The sequence below is a fragment of the Cantharellus anzutake genome, assembly GCF_015039405.1.
Source record: "Cantharellus anzutake strain C23 chromosome Unknown EI90scaffold_3, whole genome shotgun sequence".
Lineage (NCBI taxonomy): Eukaryota > Fungi > Basidiomycota > Agaricomycetes > Cantharellales > Hydnaceae > Cantharellus > Cantharellus anzutake.
The window spans coordinates 2,204,323-2,219,118 of NW_024066953.1; the positions used below are offsets into that span (position 1 = coordinate 2,204,323).

General features: G+C 49.6%; 5 protein-coding genes across 5 annotated transcripts; 3 read left to right on the forward strand and 2 right to left on the reverse strand.

Annotated features, from left to right (window-relative positions):
* Positions 1-1,345: 1,345 nt before the first annotated feature.
* On the reverse strand, positions 1,346-1,803 carry EI90DRAFT_1332410 (uncharacterized protein). The gene has a single exon (XM_039051678.1). The coding sequence runs from the start codon at positions 1,703-1,705 to the stop codon at positions 1,448-1,450; it is 258 nt and encodes an 85-aa protein (XP_038922979.1). The 5' UTR covers positions 1,706-1,803; the 3' UTR covers positions 1,346-1,447.
* Positions 1,804-5,715: 3,912 nt separating this feature from the next.
* Positions 5,716-6,808, reverse strand: EI90DRAFT_3032954 (uncharacterized protein). The gene is made up of 5 exons (XM_039058430.1): positions 6,714-6,808; positions 6,574-6,655; positions 6,508-6,519; positions 6,123-6,410; positions 5,716-6,050 (listed from the first exon to the last, which is right to left on the reverse strand). The coding sequence occupies exons 1-5, from the start codon at positions 6,737-6,739 to the stop codon at positions 5,733-5,735; spliced, it is 726 nt and encodes a 241-aa protein (XP_038922980.1). The 5' UTR covers positions 6,740-6,808; the 3' UTR covers positions 5,716-5,732.
* A 438-nt stretch (positions 6,809-7,246) lies between these two features.
* EI90DRAFT_3032960 (uncharacterized protein) lies at positions 7,247-8,246 on the forward strand. Its single transcript, XM_039058431.1, has one exon. It carries the CDS (start codon positions 7,633-7,635, stop codon positions 8,047-8,049), a length of 417 nt encoding a protein of 138 aa, XP_038922981.1. The 5' UTR covers positions 7,247-7,632; the 3' UTR covers positions 8,050-8,246.
* A 2,287-nt stretch (positions 8,247-10,533) lies between these two features.
* On the forward strand, positions 10,534-11,087 carry EI90DRAFT_2859821 (uncharacterized protein; the record flags this gene model as incomplete). Its single annotated transcript, XM_039053794.1, has 4 exons — positions 10,534-10,576; positions 10,643-10,785; positions 10,885-10,951; positions 11,050-11,087. Coding segments are annotated over 4 exons (291 nt in total), but the record flags the coding sequence as incomplete, so codon positions are not given.
* Positions 11,088-11,425: 338 nt separating this feature from the next.
* On the forward strand, positions 11,426-14,251 carry EI90DRAFT_3116292 (uncharacterized protein; the record flags this gene model as incomplete). The annotated part of the gene is made up of 1 exon (XM_039062880.1): positions 11,426-14,251. One exon carries the CDS (start codon positions 11,426-11,428, stop codon positions 14,249-14,251), a length of 2,826 nt encoding a protein of 941 aa, XP_038922983.1.
* Positions 14,252-14,796: the final 545 nt, after the last annotated feature.

The window sequence follows — 14,796 nt, forward strand, 5'->3', positions numbered from 1 at the left end:
CACGAGTGGTTGAATAGCGAGAGGAAGCGGAGTGTATGTTTGGAGGTCCTCTTGAGATCATCTCGGGTGGGAATGATTCCACGGGTAACGAAAGTTAAGCAGGGGGGTTCTTTGTTGCAATGGAAGTGTCCGTCCAGCTCCGGCCCACCTGTGACGATGGTTCGGGCACACACGCGCCAACGCAGCCTACGAGTAACGAAACTTGCGAAACTGGATTTCTACGCGCGTTGCCTGAACCAAGCTATGAACATTAACATCAAGGGATGTCGAGGCATGGCAGCCCCTTACAAACATATGGAACGGCACATGGTACTACGTGTTATGAGAAGCAGAAGACAGGCGGCATGAAAAAGGACATGGAGGGTGAATAGGCCATTGTCAATATCAGATATGGAGTATTTATGAAGGTTGGCGGAGGGATAGTGATTGGTCTTTTAGTCTGAGGAGTGGCATGAAAGGACTGTGTTGAATCAGATTAGAAATACGTACACTGTTGCTCGTACTTGAGACTGGGTATTAAGGGCCCGGACCTCGAGATAAACTTCCCGTCTCCACCGTTCGATCCTCATAGTTATGTCATTTTCCGGGATGCGCCACGAAGGGTGGACATCCTGGTCTGGCCACAAGGCAGTCGCGGAGAGGGGCCGTGCGGCTGGGCGACTCGCTATTTCAGCGTACGTCGGCATCCGTATTCGGGCAGCGAAGTGAAAGGGCTGGAGAGGATCAACAGCGCACCCACTTGATCACTGCCACAAAGCCTCAGTTGTTTGTATAAAACCACTCGAGTGATATATTAACCTGGAGTGAAAGAAGATACTCAAAGCAGAGCGGCAATGACCGTCGGACTCACTTTCCCAAAGCTACAGGATAATCTAGACACATCGACCAGCACCAACAACAAAATAGGAATAGTCCCTTCGAATCACTGATGGCCATATCCAGAGGACCTTTCGGCAACTATCAGGGGAGTAATTGCGACAGCCACACATAAAGGCCTCATTGCCATAGCGCTAATATTGCACAAAAAATGTTGATGGAGTTGGCCCTGTTTTTCATCTACTGCGTCTGAGGCACATCACGCCAACACCTCTTTCGCTGGGTGCTTGGTGCTTTGGCCACCACAGCAAAGTCTTCTGTATAATTGGATTTTGAAGGTGGTCAATCGCACCTGAGCCACTCCATATTCCTGGGAAATATCTTTGTCGAATGCAGCTTCGTACAGGACAGCATCATCGGTGAGCATTCGACCGGGACCATCTTTTTCAACGGCTTATCACAGTCTCCTGATACTGTTACAGAGACGGTGACTCCATGGGACCCGTAACCAGAGGTGTTCAATTCTTCGTGTGCATACACGCCTAACATCTTGGCACGATAAAATACCTTCATGTGGCTTCACCGGTGAGGACGGTTCTGTGAGTGAGTGAGTGAAATTTCGTGCTAAATGCTAAAGGTGGAAGCGGAGAGGGCGCAACTCTGCGGCGATAAACAGGCACCTCCAAAAGGCCATGCACCGCTTGTCCGAGATAAGAAGAGATCTCGCACGAAAAGTACACCTTTCAAGCCCTCTGGCGGGTGTGTATGCGAGGACTATTCCCAACAGACTAAGGGAGAAAGTCTTGGTGGAAGCAACGAAGTTCAGCCCAGCCCCTGGGAAACTCAAAAGGGCAGTAGCTCCTGCTAGGAGGCTAGTCATTCTCTGCATCTCTTTATAGCAATATAGTCTCTCTTAAGACTTGATCAGCCAAGTATTGTCCAGTCAACGACGGCTGGCCTGGTGAGTCGTCACGTTCCTATGACTCACCTCAATTCAATCCCTCCCAAGTTTTGTGTTTACATGCCTTTCTTGTCGGTCTGTCGGTGCGAAGAAGCGCGTATGCCTAAGGGATAACTTATCGGACGTGCACCGAAGGACCGCCAAGTAATGTAAGACGAATTCCTTAGCAGCATCACTGATATCGGATTGAAGCAGCTTTCTGTTTGCTCAATTTGCTTCGGGAACGGTGTGTTCCACCTCCATCGTCTCGACTTCACTTGGTATCAGTCCATGACTTAGCCAAAAGATGAGTATGAGTCCACAATCTAGCTCAAATTTCAGTTCTCTTCACTTGCCCATCCATCCCTCCTGTATCTCACGTTCGCCTTTCGCCATATGGGAGACCGCGTGCTTTTGCCACCCACGCCTTTACTCCCCTTCCCGCGGTAGCCAACAATAACTTGATGAGACTCGTTCTGATGACGCTTCCCCTTCAAATGAGAACAACACAACCGCAAGACGATAAATCGCTGGCCGCACCCACCAGCGAGGATCCTCCGTGTCTCACCTAGCTCGTCATGATTGCAATTAAGCCCAACGCAAATCTGACCGCTTTTAACCAACCCCTTCCGTTCACCCTACTCACTCTGACGTTGCTGCCCAGTGCCGTACAACCAACGCGTCCGGCGAGGCTCCCTTGTGCTTCTAGTGCTCTCATTCGTTAAGTCTCAATGTCTGGGCGCAGGCCCTGTATGCATCTGTAATCAGTTTAAAAAATCCAATCGGCGCTGTTGGAGTCGTTGTTGTGTGTGTTCCCGACGTCCTTCTGCTCGGGCGAAACCAGATATTCAACTACAGAATCGACAGGGACTACAAGTCTTCCGCCGTAACTGCACCAAACATAGGGGCTTCTATCCGACTGCAGGCGACATCAATTTGTGTTCCCAGAAAGGACACTACAGTCATGAGTTCTCGGTTGAGTCGGCTCTCTTTGGTTTGGTGCTTTTCCGTTCCTGTAAGTGTGCAAGCCTAGGGCCGGGTTCGAAGGGATTCTCCCGCTTCCTTACATGGGGATGGAACTCTGCGATCGCATCATCAATCTATTCCTGGGATTTCTCTCTTCAGTCGGGGTATCATTACTAGGGGTTGCAGGGACGAATGAAAGAATCGTCAAGCAGATAACTTTCTTATCATGGGTTTGTAATCCAACACGACATACACTAACCATCAATGGTTCAATCTTGTGTTCGGTGAAACATGTTGTATAGCCTTGAAGCCTCGTTTTGGGTTTGTGTCTGCTATTATATCCCTGCATTAACTACATCCACCGTCTGCCCAGACCCAACAAACAAAGTATTTCTGGGGCTTCTATTGCGATACCAGTGCCGAACCTGGTGGAGGTTTTTAGGTGCCTCTGAACGCAAAGGTCCAGACATTATCTATCTCCGATGGATATGATATGCTCACACTACGACCAGGCGCGTACGGAAGGGTACCGCACGTTCAGCTTGATAATTGTCCCATTGTTGTATGTACTCTATTTTGTTACCCGCATCGATACGTAGGGGTGACTGGTTGCTGTGGTCGGGGTGACGGAGTCCTTCTGGCTTGTTGTCGGGGTTATTGGCTGTACTATATAATCGACCCGTTCAAGCTATGTAACAACATAGCAAATAGGGGGGGTCCGGCGGAGTAGGACTAGCCAGTCACACCAGCAGACGGCCGCAGGGCCGGTCCCGGCTTGGGTCTTAGCACTAAGATATGATTATTAATGTCAAACATTCCGGACACCATTTCCGTCTCCAAGACTTATGGGCAAGGGAGAACTACCCATTGTGGAAGTAAAAACGCAGTTATACAAAAACCAACACGAAAATTTTTAAAATGAAGGACGAACGTCCCAGAACTTAAAGCTAAATTTCCACCATACCTAGGTTCCGATGAACTGCGACATAGTTAAGTACAATCGCGCAATTAAAGGCAACGAGCAAAGTACTCTCGCCTCAAACTCGTGAAAAGAACTTATGGAGAGATGTTCCAGAAATTCCCTAGCAACGCGCCCGTCGCATGAAGAGGTTGAGTGGCAAAGAGAAGGAAAGCAAAGGGGAAATAGATCAAACAAAAAGAACTCTGCCAAAGCATCCACTCGGCATACGTTAACAGTAGTTGAACTTCGGCCAGAGGTACATCGCGAAATGATTGGGGAGAGCAGATAACCTGCTGGGTGTTGGGGGATTACTGGTTTTCATAACCGGGTGCCAACCTGAGGGCATACAAGTGAGACACGCGAAAGATGTCATCCGGAACCGGCCTCAGAAACCCAAGACCTAGCACGCAAACAACCGTAGCCATAGTCGGACGGTGTTCCCAACGGTCCATCTGAGTTGGTATAGTGCATCTGGGATTGGCGGGCGGTCATGGTGATTACTTGAATGCATGCAGTTGCGAGAAACGTACATGACGTTGACCCGCCACTCGCCATTAAACTTGCTTGTCGTGATCGAAGCCTTAGGCAGAAGATAAAGGGGGAACGAGTAAAAGTAGAGAATTCATCAATTTGGGTGAAGAGAATAGCTACATATATCAACGATGATTGCGTCCGGAGTGGTAAAATGCGGCACCTACTCCCCATCAATACCAGATAACTGTGGCACGCCTAACAACTACCGGACCTTGTTGTGAGAACGGAAAGTAATGCTGGGCGTACAAACAATCCGAAGCTGGTTTGAAACTCAACAATGATTGCGTGTCCTCGCTGATCACTTCCGGAGTGTGCGAGCCTCGCAAGAAGCCCTTCTTTCTCGGCGCTGTTGCCTCTAGTGAATGCTTCCTCAACACGATTGTAATGAACCAACCATCAAGGTGAGTATGGAACTAAAGTTGAATGAAGCATTCCAAGCGAAAGGACAGCCGCGAATGAACTTTCCGCCATGGATGAAACGCATCACGAAAAGGAATTGGGGTATCGAAGTAGCGTGACAGACAAAATAATTGAAGGACGCTGGTGGCGGTAAATAGGTGCTCCAAGTGAAATTGTGCATTTCCGAGAGAAGCGATCCGACAGGTAACCTCCGGAAAAAGATGCCCAGCTAGCCAAGAGTACCTAATGGCAGACAAAGCTTGTGCTGATGCATTCAGGGAAATTAACGGAAGCTCACGGGCTGTATGGAGTTTGGCATGACAGTTACATATTACTGCCTAGAGTGGGGAAGAAATGTGAGGTCAAAAAGAAATCCCCCCACAGGCTGTCCCGCTCGCTTGGGGGGATTCAACGCTCGCCGGTGTCACTTTCACCACCAATGCAGCGCTCCCTGAACGCTGCGAATGCCCGTCTATTACGTAATCTCTTCAACTCAAAACCGTCTCAAAACACTACCAGAATAGTCTGCAGGATAAATATCCAGAACTACTACCAGAATCTCTTAACGCTTGAACCCAAGCGAGCTTGCCCATGGATCTCGACCACTGCAGCTCTTCTGCCAGAGATTGATTTAGGCATTCGCCCGGTCTGGTGCAGAAAACTCCTGTCCTCCTTGCTGACTGGATGATAGTCCTTCATTTCAATCAATGAAAAGCATGCACGCAGTCCAACGTCCCCGACGCCTTGTCACTGCGCGCCTCTTCTCATGCTGGTCGGGGCTAATGCACACTCATTATGCAAATTACATCCATGCACCCGAGCAGAAAACACGCAGTGTTGCTTTTATTCTAAGTCGACCGATTAAGATTAAATATCTAAAGCAGTTATAACTATTGCTTGTTTGTTTTTGTGGCAGCCAAAGGCGATTAGATGGGCTACATCTCTCAGGTTTCATTTGAAGAGTTATGCCTTTTTAATCTTGTCGATTAAACAACACTGGCTGGACGTAATCCACTACGGCCTGGCAGCTCCTGTCCAGCAATTCTTGCATGCTGTTAGATATCCCATTTAATAAGAATATTTGGTCTCTTAACTCTGCCTTCAAATCCCCTTTCTCTACGTCCCCGCCCGTAAACATGTCTGTGTGTGAGCGGACATATGCGGGATAGACGATTTGGTCCCAGTAACCGGGGGGGTCCTGCCACAAATCTCCTTCTGAACCCGTCGAAACTCGATTAAATAGCGAATGAGTGCATATGAGAGTGAGGGAGACAGAAATGGAGGTTGCATGGATGTGGAGGGAGATCCTGAGCTGTGTAAACAAACGAACTTACCGGTTGTAATATATTCTCTTCGTTCACCCACACGTCGTTGCTTCAAAGTGTCGTGAGGTGCACGCAGCATTATGCGAACGTCTATCTGATCCATGATCTCCTATAGATCACCATACACCTCGAACTCAGAATCATAGATCACAGACTTAGTGAATGGGCCAACACGACTGACTTTGTCCCAATAGAGCAAGAAACCCTCGACGATGGCATATATGACTTCCTCCTCGCTTCCCTCTGCGATGCGGTGGAATTTTTCAAGCCATCCAGGGACGGAACCCTCTCGAATCGGCACAAGAATTTGCTTGTTGAAATGGTCACGGCTAGTGTGTGAATCTGGCAACTTTCCCGTGGTTTTCACATGCGCGAGCGCGCTGCGAAGACGTGGCCAGTCGATAGCACCTGCGGCGTCATCCCAGTCTGGCACCCCGTATTCTGGATGCACAGGCATCTCCCCAGTGGGCTGGTGGTAGAGTGGTCGGGATGAAATGAGGAGTGCACACGATCATCAGAGAATAGGTCAGTGTAAAGATCCCAGAATTGTACGCAAATGTACAAACAGGTGCAAAATCCTGCAACAAGACATCAACAGAGAATACAATTCAGAGTTAGTGTACCTCACACACATCTTGGTGCACAATGTAACTATTCGGTAAGCAATTGCGAAGGTGCTTGGCCAGTGTGGTCTTTCCTGAGCATGTTGCTCCACTGGTAATGGAGCACTAGATTCATAGGAGTTGCAGGGTTTCTGAAGAAGAGCGCGCACCCTACACCAATGAGAACGACCCGCATTCTAGGGTGATGAGCAAGACGCCCGAGATTGCAAGGATCGAATTGCGATCGATCCTCGAACGATGGGACACGTGACGAGAAATTCGACAGATGCGGGCCCAAAGCTGCCACTCATTCTACTTCAGTAGAGGCTGGGATCCTGCCTAGTCACTCATGTGAATAGACTCGCCAGGATATCTGGAGGGGCCGTTCACGGCATTACTTCTGGTGAGAGGTGAAGATTTGCCTCATTTGCTATTTCTTTGCTCCTTCTGCCCTCAAAATTTCGGACAGAGTTCAGGGAATTATCCTTGGAGTGGTTTGAATGTCGCTCTTACACTCTGGATCAAATTTGGTCCAGCGGGGGAGCGGGTACGAGAGGAGCAGCTAGCTATGGCTCTTACTGGGAATTCCCTTCTTCGGAACAACGAATCAATTCCTCTCCATAAATTACCGGATGAGATGTTGCGACGAATGTTCGAATTTACCTTTGCAGATCATCCTCTATTACTGATATGTCCCACATAGTGGCTGGAGTGCGAAAACGCCGGGTGGCTTCGCGTGTCTGTGCGAGTTGTCTGTTCAAGGTGGCGAGCCATCGCCTTGGAAACCACACGCCTCTGGGACGTTTTGCTCTATCAGACTTTTCGCAATCACCACAGCCAAATCACCCCCTTGCTCCACCATTCTCCAAAGGTCTCACAAAGCAGGGGTCAGCATCTACATATGAAACGATAACCATGCTAAGGATTCTTCTTGGAGCCCTTGACACTGTGGCATATCTTGATTCCGCACCGTGATCGTCTGCGTGGAATTCGCACGCAAGTCTGTAACGCGGGATTCGCCACATCTAGCAAGTTTTGCAACATGTCGAAGTTAAGGATCTTCACAGTAGACCTTTCCATCTGGCAAAGATGAATGTCGTAAGCTTGCAAAGCTCATGGCGAACCAACCCCCTTTGGCCAGTGACTTGCCATCTGTATTTTCATCAAATCAGCGGCAGTTTCCCTACCTGTATCTTACGAGAATCTACGCGCATTCATTGTCCAACGAACATCTCAGTGTCAAAAATCCGCCTTAGCCGTCCGACACGACACTTGATGGAAGGCCTTCAGCACTTATCTCGTCTCGTGTTGGTGTTCCAAGGACGTGCCAACGGGGGCTGTAGACGAACTCTACTGTGCCATGATGGCTTTATTGGCCAGAATGGAAGGGGCGGAGTCACTGCGTCCTTCGAATTTCGTTTTCGAGTGTCACCTTCGAGCAACTTAGGTGAGGTGTATATGTTTTCGATGATGCATGTGTGTGTGTGTGTGGGCCGGCTCTTCTAATCGTGTATACCAGTAAATTGGCCGTGTTTGAACCGATAATTTGCGACTGCGGGCATTTTCAGGGATGCATGAATGACTGATCTATCGCCTGATGCGATGTTTATCTAGGATTCATGCCCTAGCATACAAGGTTCAGTTAATATTAAAGTAAGGGAACTCGGTGGTTTGTCTCTTCTGTTTTTAAATGCCTCCGAGGTTGTTTTATTTATTGCATGTACACCAGTCCTGCAAATTTTTGAACTGGGCGTTTGGGAAATCGATCGACCTGTCTTGAATCGACCGCGGTACCGGCCAACCCATATGCATCTAGCTAGGCCGGTGATCGATCTTTACTATACTATCTCCAGTGTTGTTGACTTTCGAGGTCTTGGTCGTGCACTGGGCCGGATCGATCTAGCCAGGGAAAAAAAAACCATTTGGTCTGGGACAATGCAAATGCGCACGGCCATGTCCCAAATGGGAGTGTGGTACAACCGAAGTTCGAATATTGGCTCCAGGTATTCTTTTGTTGTTGAATTTTTTTTGGGGGGGTTGGATATAGCGGAAAATCTGTTTGGATGTCAACCGTATTCGGCGCGATCTTCGAGGTTCCGATGTGCGTTATAGATCTTGGTTGCTGCACAGTCATTACCCCAATAAGAGCAAACACACTCATCACACGTATTCATGATCCGTAATATATACAGTTGCCGCGCTTGATTTGTCGTCAGGACTTGTGTGAGCTGATGGATGTAAGTATGCAAATATGTGTATGTATTCCACTATGCTCAATCCTGGAGAGCGAGCGAGTAAACGGACCTTCGAAGAAGACTGGGAAGCACTCAAGGGAATGGCGCAAAGAGGCTATCGCCCGATATGGGAATGTCCCTCGTTCCGAGCTCTTGTGCCTCAGTGCCTGGCAACAACACAGCCAAACGTACCCGAATCGGAATTGGGGGGCCTGGAAAATCTGTGGGGGGGCGTTTACGAGTAATATAAAATTGTGGAGGTGGAAAATGATACGCGAAGCATGGACTCAAAGGCGCCCCGGGGACTCGCATGGGTTGGAAGTAGGAAATTCCGTTATCGCGGTGCGGGCTTCGGGTATCAACCAATCTTGGAGAGTTGTACATATGTGTCCCTGCAAACCACAATATAATATTGGGCATTCGAGTGATTCTATCGCGGAATTTTCAGGTTCGCGGGCGAGTTGGGATACGTTCCAGCTCGTCAGTCAGATGAGCAGGCATATAAGGGTCGATCACAGGGTCATATGAAGAGCTTTTTTTTTCACAATTCCACGCATTTACATGATCGTCATCTTATCGCATGTTCCATTCCGCACAAAGTGAGGGTTAATTTTTTTCTTCTATGTATCTCAACATGTCGAATGGCGGAGTGTTGGATATGAACAAGTGGATGAAATAATGCGCGTGGACGTCCATTTCGCCAAGGACATTAGCGTGGCATTGATAAGCGACATGGTCCGCGCGGCGGTGATCTGTATATGCATATTGTAGTCATGGATAGCGTCAAGGTGTCCATGCAAGCGCTCAATGGTGAGTGCACAGCCGAGGCCGAATATCGGTTGCTTGTTAAGGACCGGAGATAGTCATCCGAAGATGCGAAAGTGCGGTGTGTGGTAATCATCATGTTGTGGCCAACGGGCCCGTCGACGGCAGCCACAAATGAGCACTGCCAATCGATGATGGTCAGCAACGGGTAGTTTGCGGTCGTTGGGCCAGTAATGTAGCTCCCGTGATGTAATTTTGTATCGTGTCAACGCCGCAAATGAAAAATAAAAATAAAAGAAAAGAAAAAGAAAAAAAAAAGGATTCGTTTCTTCTTGGTTGTTTGAGACGATGACAGACATTCCTCGCAATTGTCCTTCTTATCTGAGACGAGTTAGTTGTACCGGAATAGTGCCCGCCTTTTTTCTTTTTTGTTTGCAATTTTTCTTATTATAGGTTAGATTTGAATTGAATGTCGGGGACGGACAATACAACCAAGAACATTGCCTCCCTTCCTCTCCCATCTCCAACCATCATCCACTAGGATAGACCACCACCACCACCACCCGCAACCCACTTACCCTTTCTCCTCTCTTCCATTAACAACCCCCCTTCTCATCTTTCTCTTTTCACTCCCCCGCTCTTCCTTCTCTCCAAAGCCGAAGTCTGCTGCTATCGACCCGACCCTGTGCCCTGCTCGCCCTGATTCAGTAACCTCCCCAACAATCTCGAATCCTCAAAAGCGGCCATTCATCCTTTTTTTTTTCTCTTCAGTCTGGATGACCTGAGCATATCACCCACTCGTCACACTTCCCCCTTCAAAATCGTCTCCTTTGCTGTCCTTCCCTCTCCCGTTATCTCCCTATGCTCCTCACTCCATCTGCAAGAAAAGCTGACAAACTCAGCAAGCTTGGTGTCGTGGTCGATTGTAAGTTGCCTCTCTTTTCTCTCTCTCCCCTTTCAAACACTTTCTCATCCGCTTCGCTATACAGATCCAGATCTCAATCTGCACAGCGCAGCCAGCAAGGGGAACATCGGTCAGTTCCCTAACTCATTCACCCCTTGATGCGTCGCATCTCTCTGATCATCCCATTCATTTACAGCGCTCGTCGAATATGCTCTCACTCATGGGCAACCGGCCAACAGCGTCCTTGATGGTATATTACCCATCCATGCGGCTGCCGCCAGTGGGAGTGAACAAGTCCTCAACCTCATTTTGAATCATGGTGCCGACGTCAATGCTGCTGTGAGTGCACTGATGGCAAATCTGCAATGATCATGTCGTGGCAGTGATCACTCATTTTATTCTCCCATTAATGGTGATCTTCATCACTCTATTTTACAGAGATTACCACGCAAGTTGAGTGGTGGTGACAAGTCCAAAGTTGGCAACAATACCGTTGGCACCTCAGGTGAGTCTTTGCAATAAACTCATGGGACGCCTATTCCCTCCGTCTGATGACTCATCTGTCAACCGTTCAATATCTCCTATCCGTGCTCGACATAACAGGCTCAACTGCCCTTCATTTTGCCGCTGCGAATGGTCATATCAATATCGTTCGCATTCTTTTATCTCACGGGGCTGACCCCTCCCGTGCTGACAAGTATGGAATCACTCCCGAAGACGTTGCTCTGGAACATCGCCAGCAAGCTATCGCCGATCTCCTTCGCAACTGGGTTCCTGAGCCCGTTGCATCCACTTCGAATGGCTCCCCCCTCCTCAACCGTCACCCTCCTCCCCCACTCGTTGCCGAATCCTCAAGATGCAACGATCAATTGATAATGCACTCTCTGGGAGAATTCCATTAGGTGCATTTTCACGCCGTACTTCTCCGGGGGAAGAGCTAGACGATCCCCTTTCTCACCAACCCCCTTTGTTACCGAATATGACAGCTACCCAGGCTAATGTCCCGTCTGCCTCTGATGCGGTACAACGGCAGCACCTGCTGGCAGCATCACCACCCCCTTTCCCACTCACTTCTTCCACAGTTCCTCCACCTTTATGGGCTCCCCGCAAGATGAGTACATCCCAAGACCTTCGTGCTCTTAGCAATGAGACCTCAGCCATGGATCAAGACCTCCTGACGCTTAGAAGGCCTTCTCTTCCTGCCCTCCTAGGGACAAGCAAGTCATCCTCCAGGTCACGCAAAGTGAAGCGGCCTAGTTCTGCTGGAGAAGACGCTGATAAACCTGAGCATCGCGGTCAGCTTAATGATAATGGATCATATCAGCGCTCTGTAGTCTCATCGCTAGCAGAAGGTGATACCGCGAGGTTGTCATCCCAACAGAGTGAGGTCACTACGTCAACTCCCTCTGTTCGTAAGATGGGGTCCAAATATAGCTTCAGGAATCTATTCAGGAAGTATAGCGATACTGGTGATAGTGGGCCGTCTACTCCCCCGTTGCCTACGCGTTCGATACAGCCTGCGGCGTCGTCAGAACTGTCGCTACAAACTCCTATGCCTCCTACGCCTACTTCGGATTCAGGACAATCATTACCGCCATCTAATCCTCCTGAGCACCCCATCGTCACACCTACTGCTGGTGTGGCGGTGGCTGCTGTTCCTCTTAGGACGTCACCTGCGCCGCTCCCACTCCTATTAGGGGACTTGGGTACGACAGATACCCGCATCGTATCAATCAGTCCCCCGAAACTCCCTTCAGGTCTCACACATTGGAATCGGACTCGTAAGGCATCCGAGGTTGCAGTGTCGAGTCCTTTGGCGTCAGAGTCGTTCCTCGCCTCACCCGGTGCTTCTGATGGCAGTGAGAGTCCTTTGCTGCAGCAACAGCAACGGGATGAAGTACAAAAACAGACCAAATCGTTATCGCCTCCAGTTTCGCCGCGGTCCGTTATGTTTGAGGTTGATTCGCCCGCGCCTCCGTCAGCGCCTTCGTCAGCGTCAGCGGTTGGTACAGCGCCTCGGGGTCTACATCATCATCAACGTCGTGCCTCGTCGCAATCTGGACGTGCCTTGAGGTTCACAGACGTTGTTGCTCCTTCGATGATTTTATCACTTCCATCACTTCCACGTTCGATCCATCGTGCATCCTCATCGACCTCCTCGGGTATGGGTGAGGGGAGAAGGCAACATGATGGAATTGGGGAAGTACCGGAGGTTATTGAGGACGATGTGGATGGTGATACTGTGCTGTCTGGTGGCGCCAGTGATGTCACCGCACGTCCTCCTGGAGTTCCTATAATTACGCCCGTCCCGAAGAAGACCGACGAGGACAGACGGACGCATCTTATTGCTCAAGCGTTGGGACTCGTGCCCGCTGAAGATACTGGACGGAATAGAGGCGATTCGTTATCTTCCATGAGCGATGGTAGCGCGAATAATGCTCAGTCTCAGAGTTCACTTTCAACTTCTTCGACGGCCGATACCATGCTTACCGCTCCTTCTGTGAGAGCAAAGGGTGATCCTGTGGCGTCCCCGCAATCTGTTGGACCATCGCTGAAAGAGGAAGGGGAAGGGGTTGCAGATAGGGATGAGGGTGCTGCGAGGCTCGTTGTGTCAGTAGAGGAGCTGAGAAACGTGACGAGTCGTGCGGATGCGGAAAGGTTGAGGCAGAAAGCCGAGGAGGATATTTTGGCGCTCGCTAGCGAGTTTACGAGTGGCTCGGAAGGGCACAGCCCTCTTGGTGGGAGGAAGTCGAGTCTAGCAGAGCAGCTTGAGGCATACGGGCAGGCTGTTCAGCTTGAACGTCGGTTCGTGAGCGGCGAGACTCAGAAAGATGTGAAAATCGATACAATTGGCGCCCATAGGGCAGAGACGGACGGCGAGAGTTCGGTGGCCTCTTTAAGAGGTATAGGACTGGATCTGGGACTGGGTTCCCCTTCTCGGTTGAAGGGACGTGGTGGACGGCCTGTTCGAGGTCTTAATCGTGCTTCGAGTCTTGAACATGCATCGACTCATCGTCGGAGTCCGTCTATTGGCACGAGTGTCGGGACCCCACCCGGTGCTCAACTTCAGTTCACCTCCCCCTTTGATTCGCCGCTCCGCTCCGGACGACAACAACAAAGTCAGCGCAGCCGAACTGGTCATCGCCCCATTGCTAATATGTCATCGTTGCAACACAAACGCTCCCTTGAAGCGAGCCTTGTGAAGCGTAATGCGAAGGGCGATCTGTTTGATTACGATGATGAAGGTGATGATGATATTGGGGAAGAGGGTGATAGTGGCATTGATGGGTTACGGGATGAGTTTGGACAGCTTCGAAGCCGGACCGAACCTAGATTGGGCCAAGGTGGGGGCGGGGATATTGAGATCATACGCACACTCCCCACGCCCACTGAGTCGCCGACGAGTATACTTTCTTCGCTGAGAAGATCTACTCGTCTGGGGGATGAGCCTCATTCACCTACTTCGCCTACTTCGCCTACTGGGTCTACTCACTCTCATGCGTTCTCCACTCATTCGTATTCGCGTAATGCAGTGCGGGGCTATTCTGAGGATAGCGGTGGGTCGTACGGAGTCTCTGATCGTATTCGGTCTCCTGCGCCATTGAATCATCAGCAATTCACGTTGCATGATCCACTGAGTAGCACGTCGCGTGAACGGGAGCTTGGTGTTGTTTCGCCCGGAAGGAATCAGACCGTTCTTCCTGCTGTGATGGGGCTTGCTGATTATGCTCCGGTGGAACCTGTTCGGAGGGGGAAGCGTGCTCGACTGAAACACTTTGTCGTGCAGACTTTAAAGGGGAAGTGAAGAGTTCCATTCCAGATATCTATCGTTTCATGCTCTAGCTTTCGAGCTCGTCCACCACTTGCAGCACCTTCGTAATTCGACATTGACTTCGTCGTTGAATGTGTTTGTTTGTGAGTTTGTGTGTGTGTGTGTTTTTTTATGACTACTTGTCTCTTGTGTTCTCCCTCTTTGTTCCTTGTTCCGCTTGTTGATCTAAATTTGTGTCTTTATTTGCTCTACCTCTGTCACTCTTCCTATCTGTCTGTCGTGTCCCAAACACAATGCTCGCTTCTTCTCTTTTCCCTGTTGGTCATTTATCAATCATCGCACTCCCGTTTCCCTTTTCACTTGTTGTCACATCTCTCGCCTCTCTCATCAATCTTCCAGCCTGCCGACCATGCCAGTTCGCTCAATTCTCGTTTCGCTCTTTTCTATCTTCCTTTCCATCAAAAAATGCACGCACCATCTGGTCCCTTTTCCACCATCCACCAAGACTCGTTTTCCGTTCTCTCAACGAATGTCGACCCATTGCATGTAGCATATCCCCGTTCCCCAACGCCTTTGCC

Coding starts and splice junctions, on each gene's coding strand:
- EI90DRAFT_1332410 (XM_039051678.1), bottom strand. CDS start 1,705: ATGCAGAGAATGACTAGCCTCCTAGCAGGAGCTACTGCCCTTTTGAGT.
- EI90DRAFT_3032954 (XM_039058430.1), bottom strand. CDS start 6,739: ATGCGGGTCGTTCTCATTGGTGTAGG. Junction 6,656..6,713: donor GTCGTTCTCATTGGTGTAGG/GTGCGCGCTCTT, acceptor CTCCATTACCAG/TGGAGCAACATGCTCAGGAA. Junction 6,051..6,122: donor TCTTGCTCTATTGGGACAAA/GTCAGTCGTGTT, acceptor GGTGATCTATAG/GAGATCATGGATCAGATAGA.
- EI90DRAFT_3032960 (XM_039058431.1), top strand. CDS start 7,633: ATGAATGTCGTAAGCTTGCAAAGCTCATGGCGAACCAACCCCCTTTGG.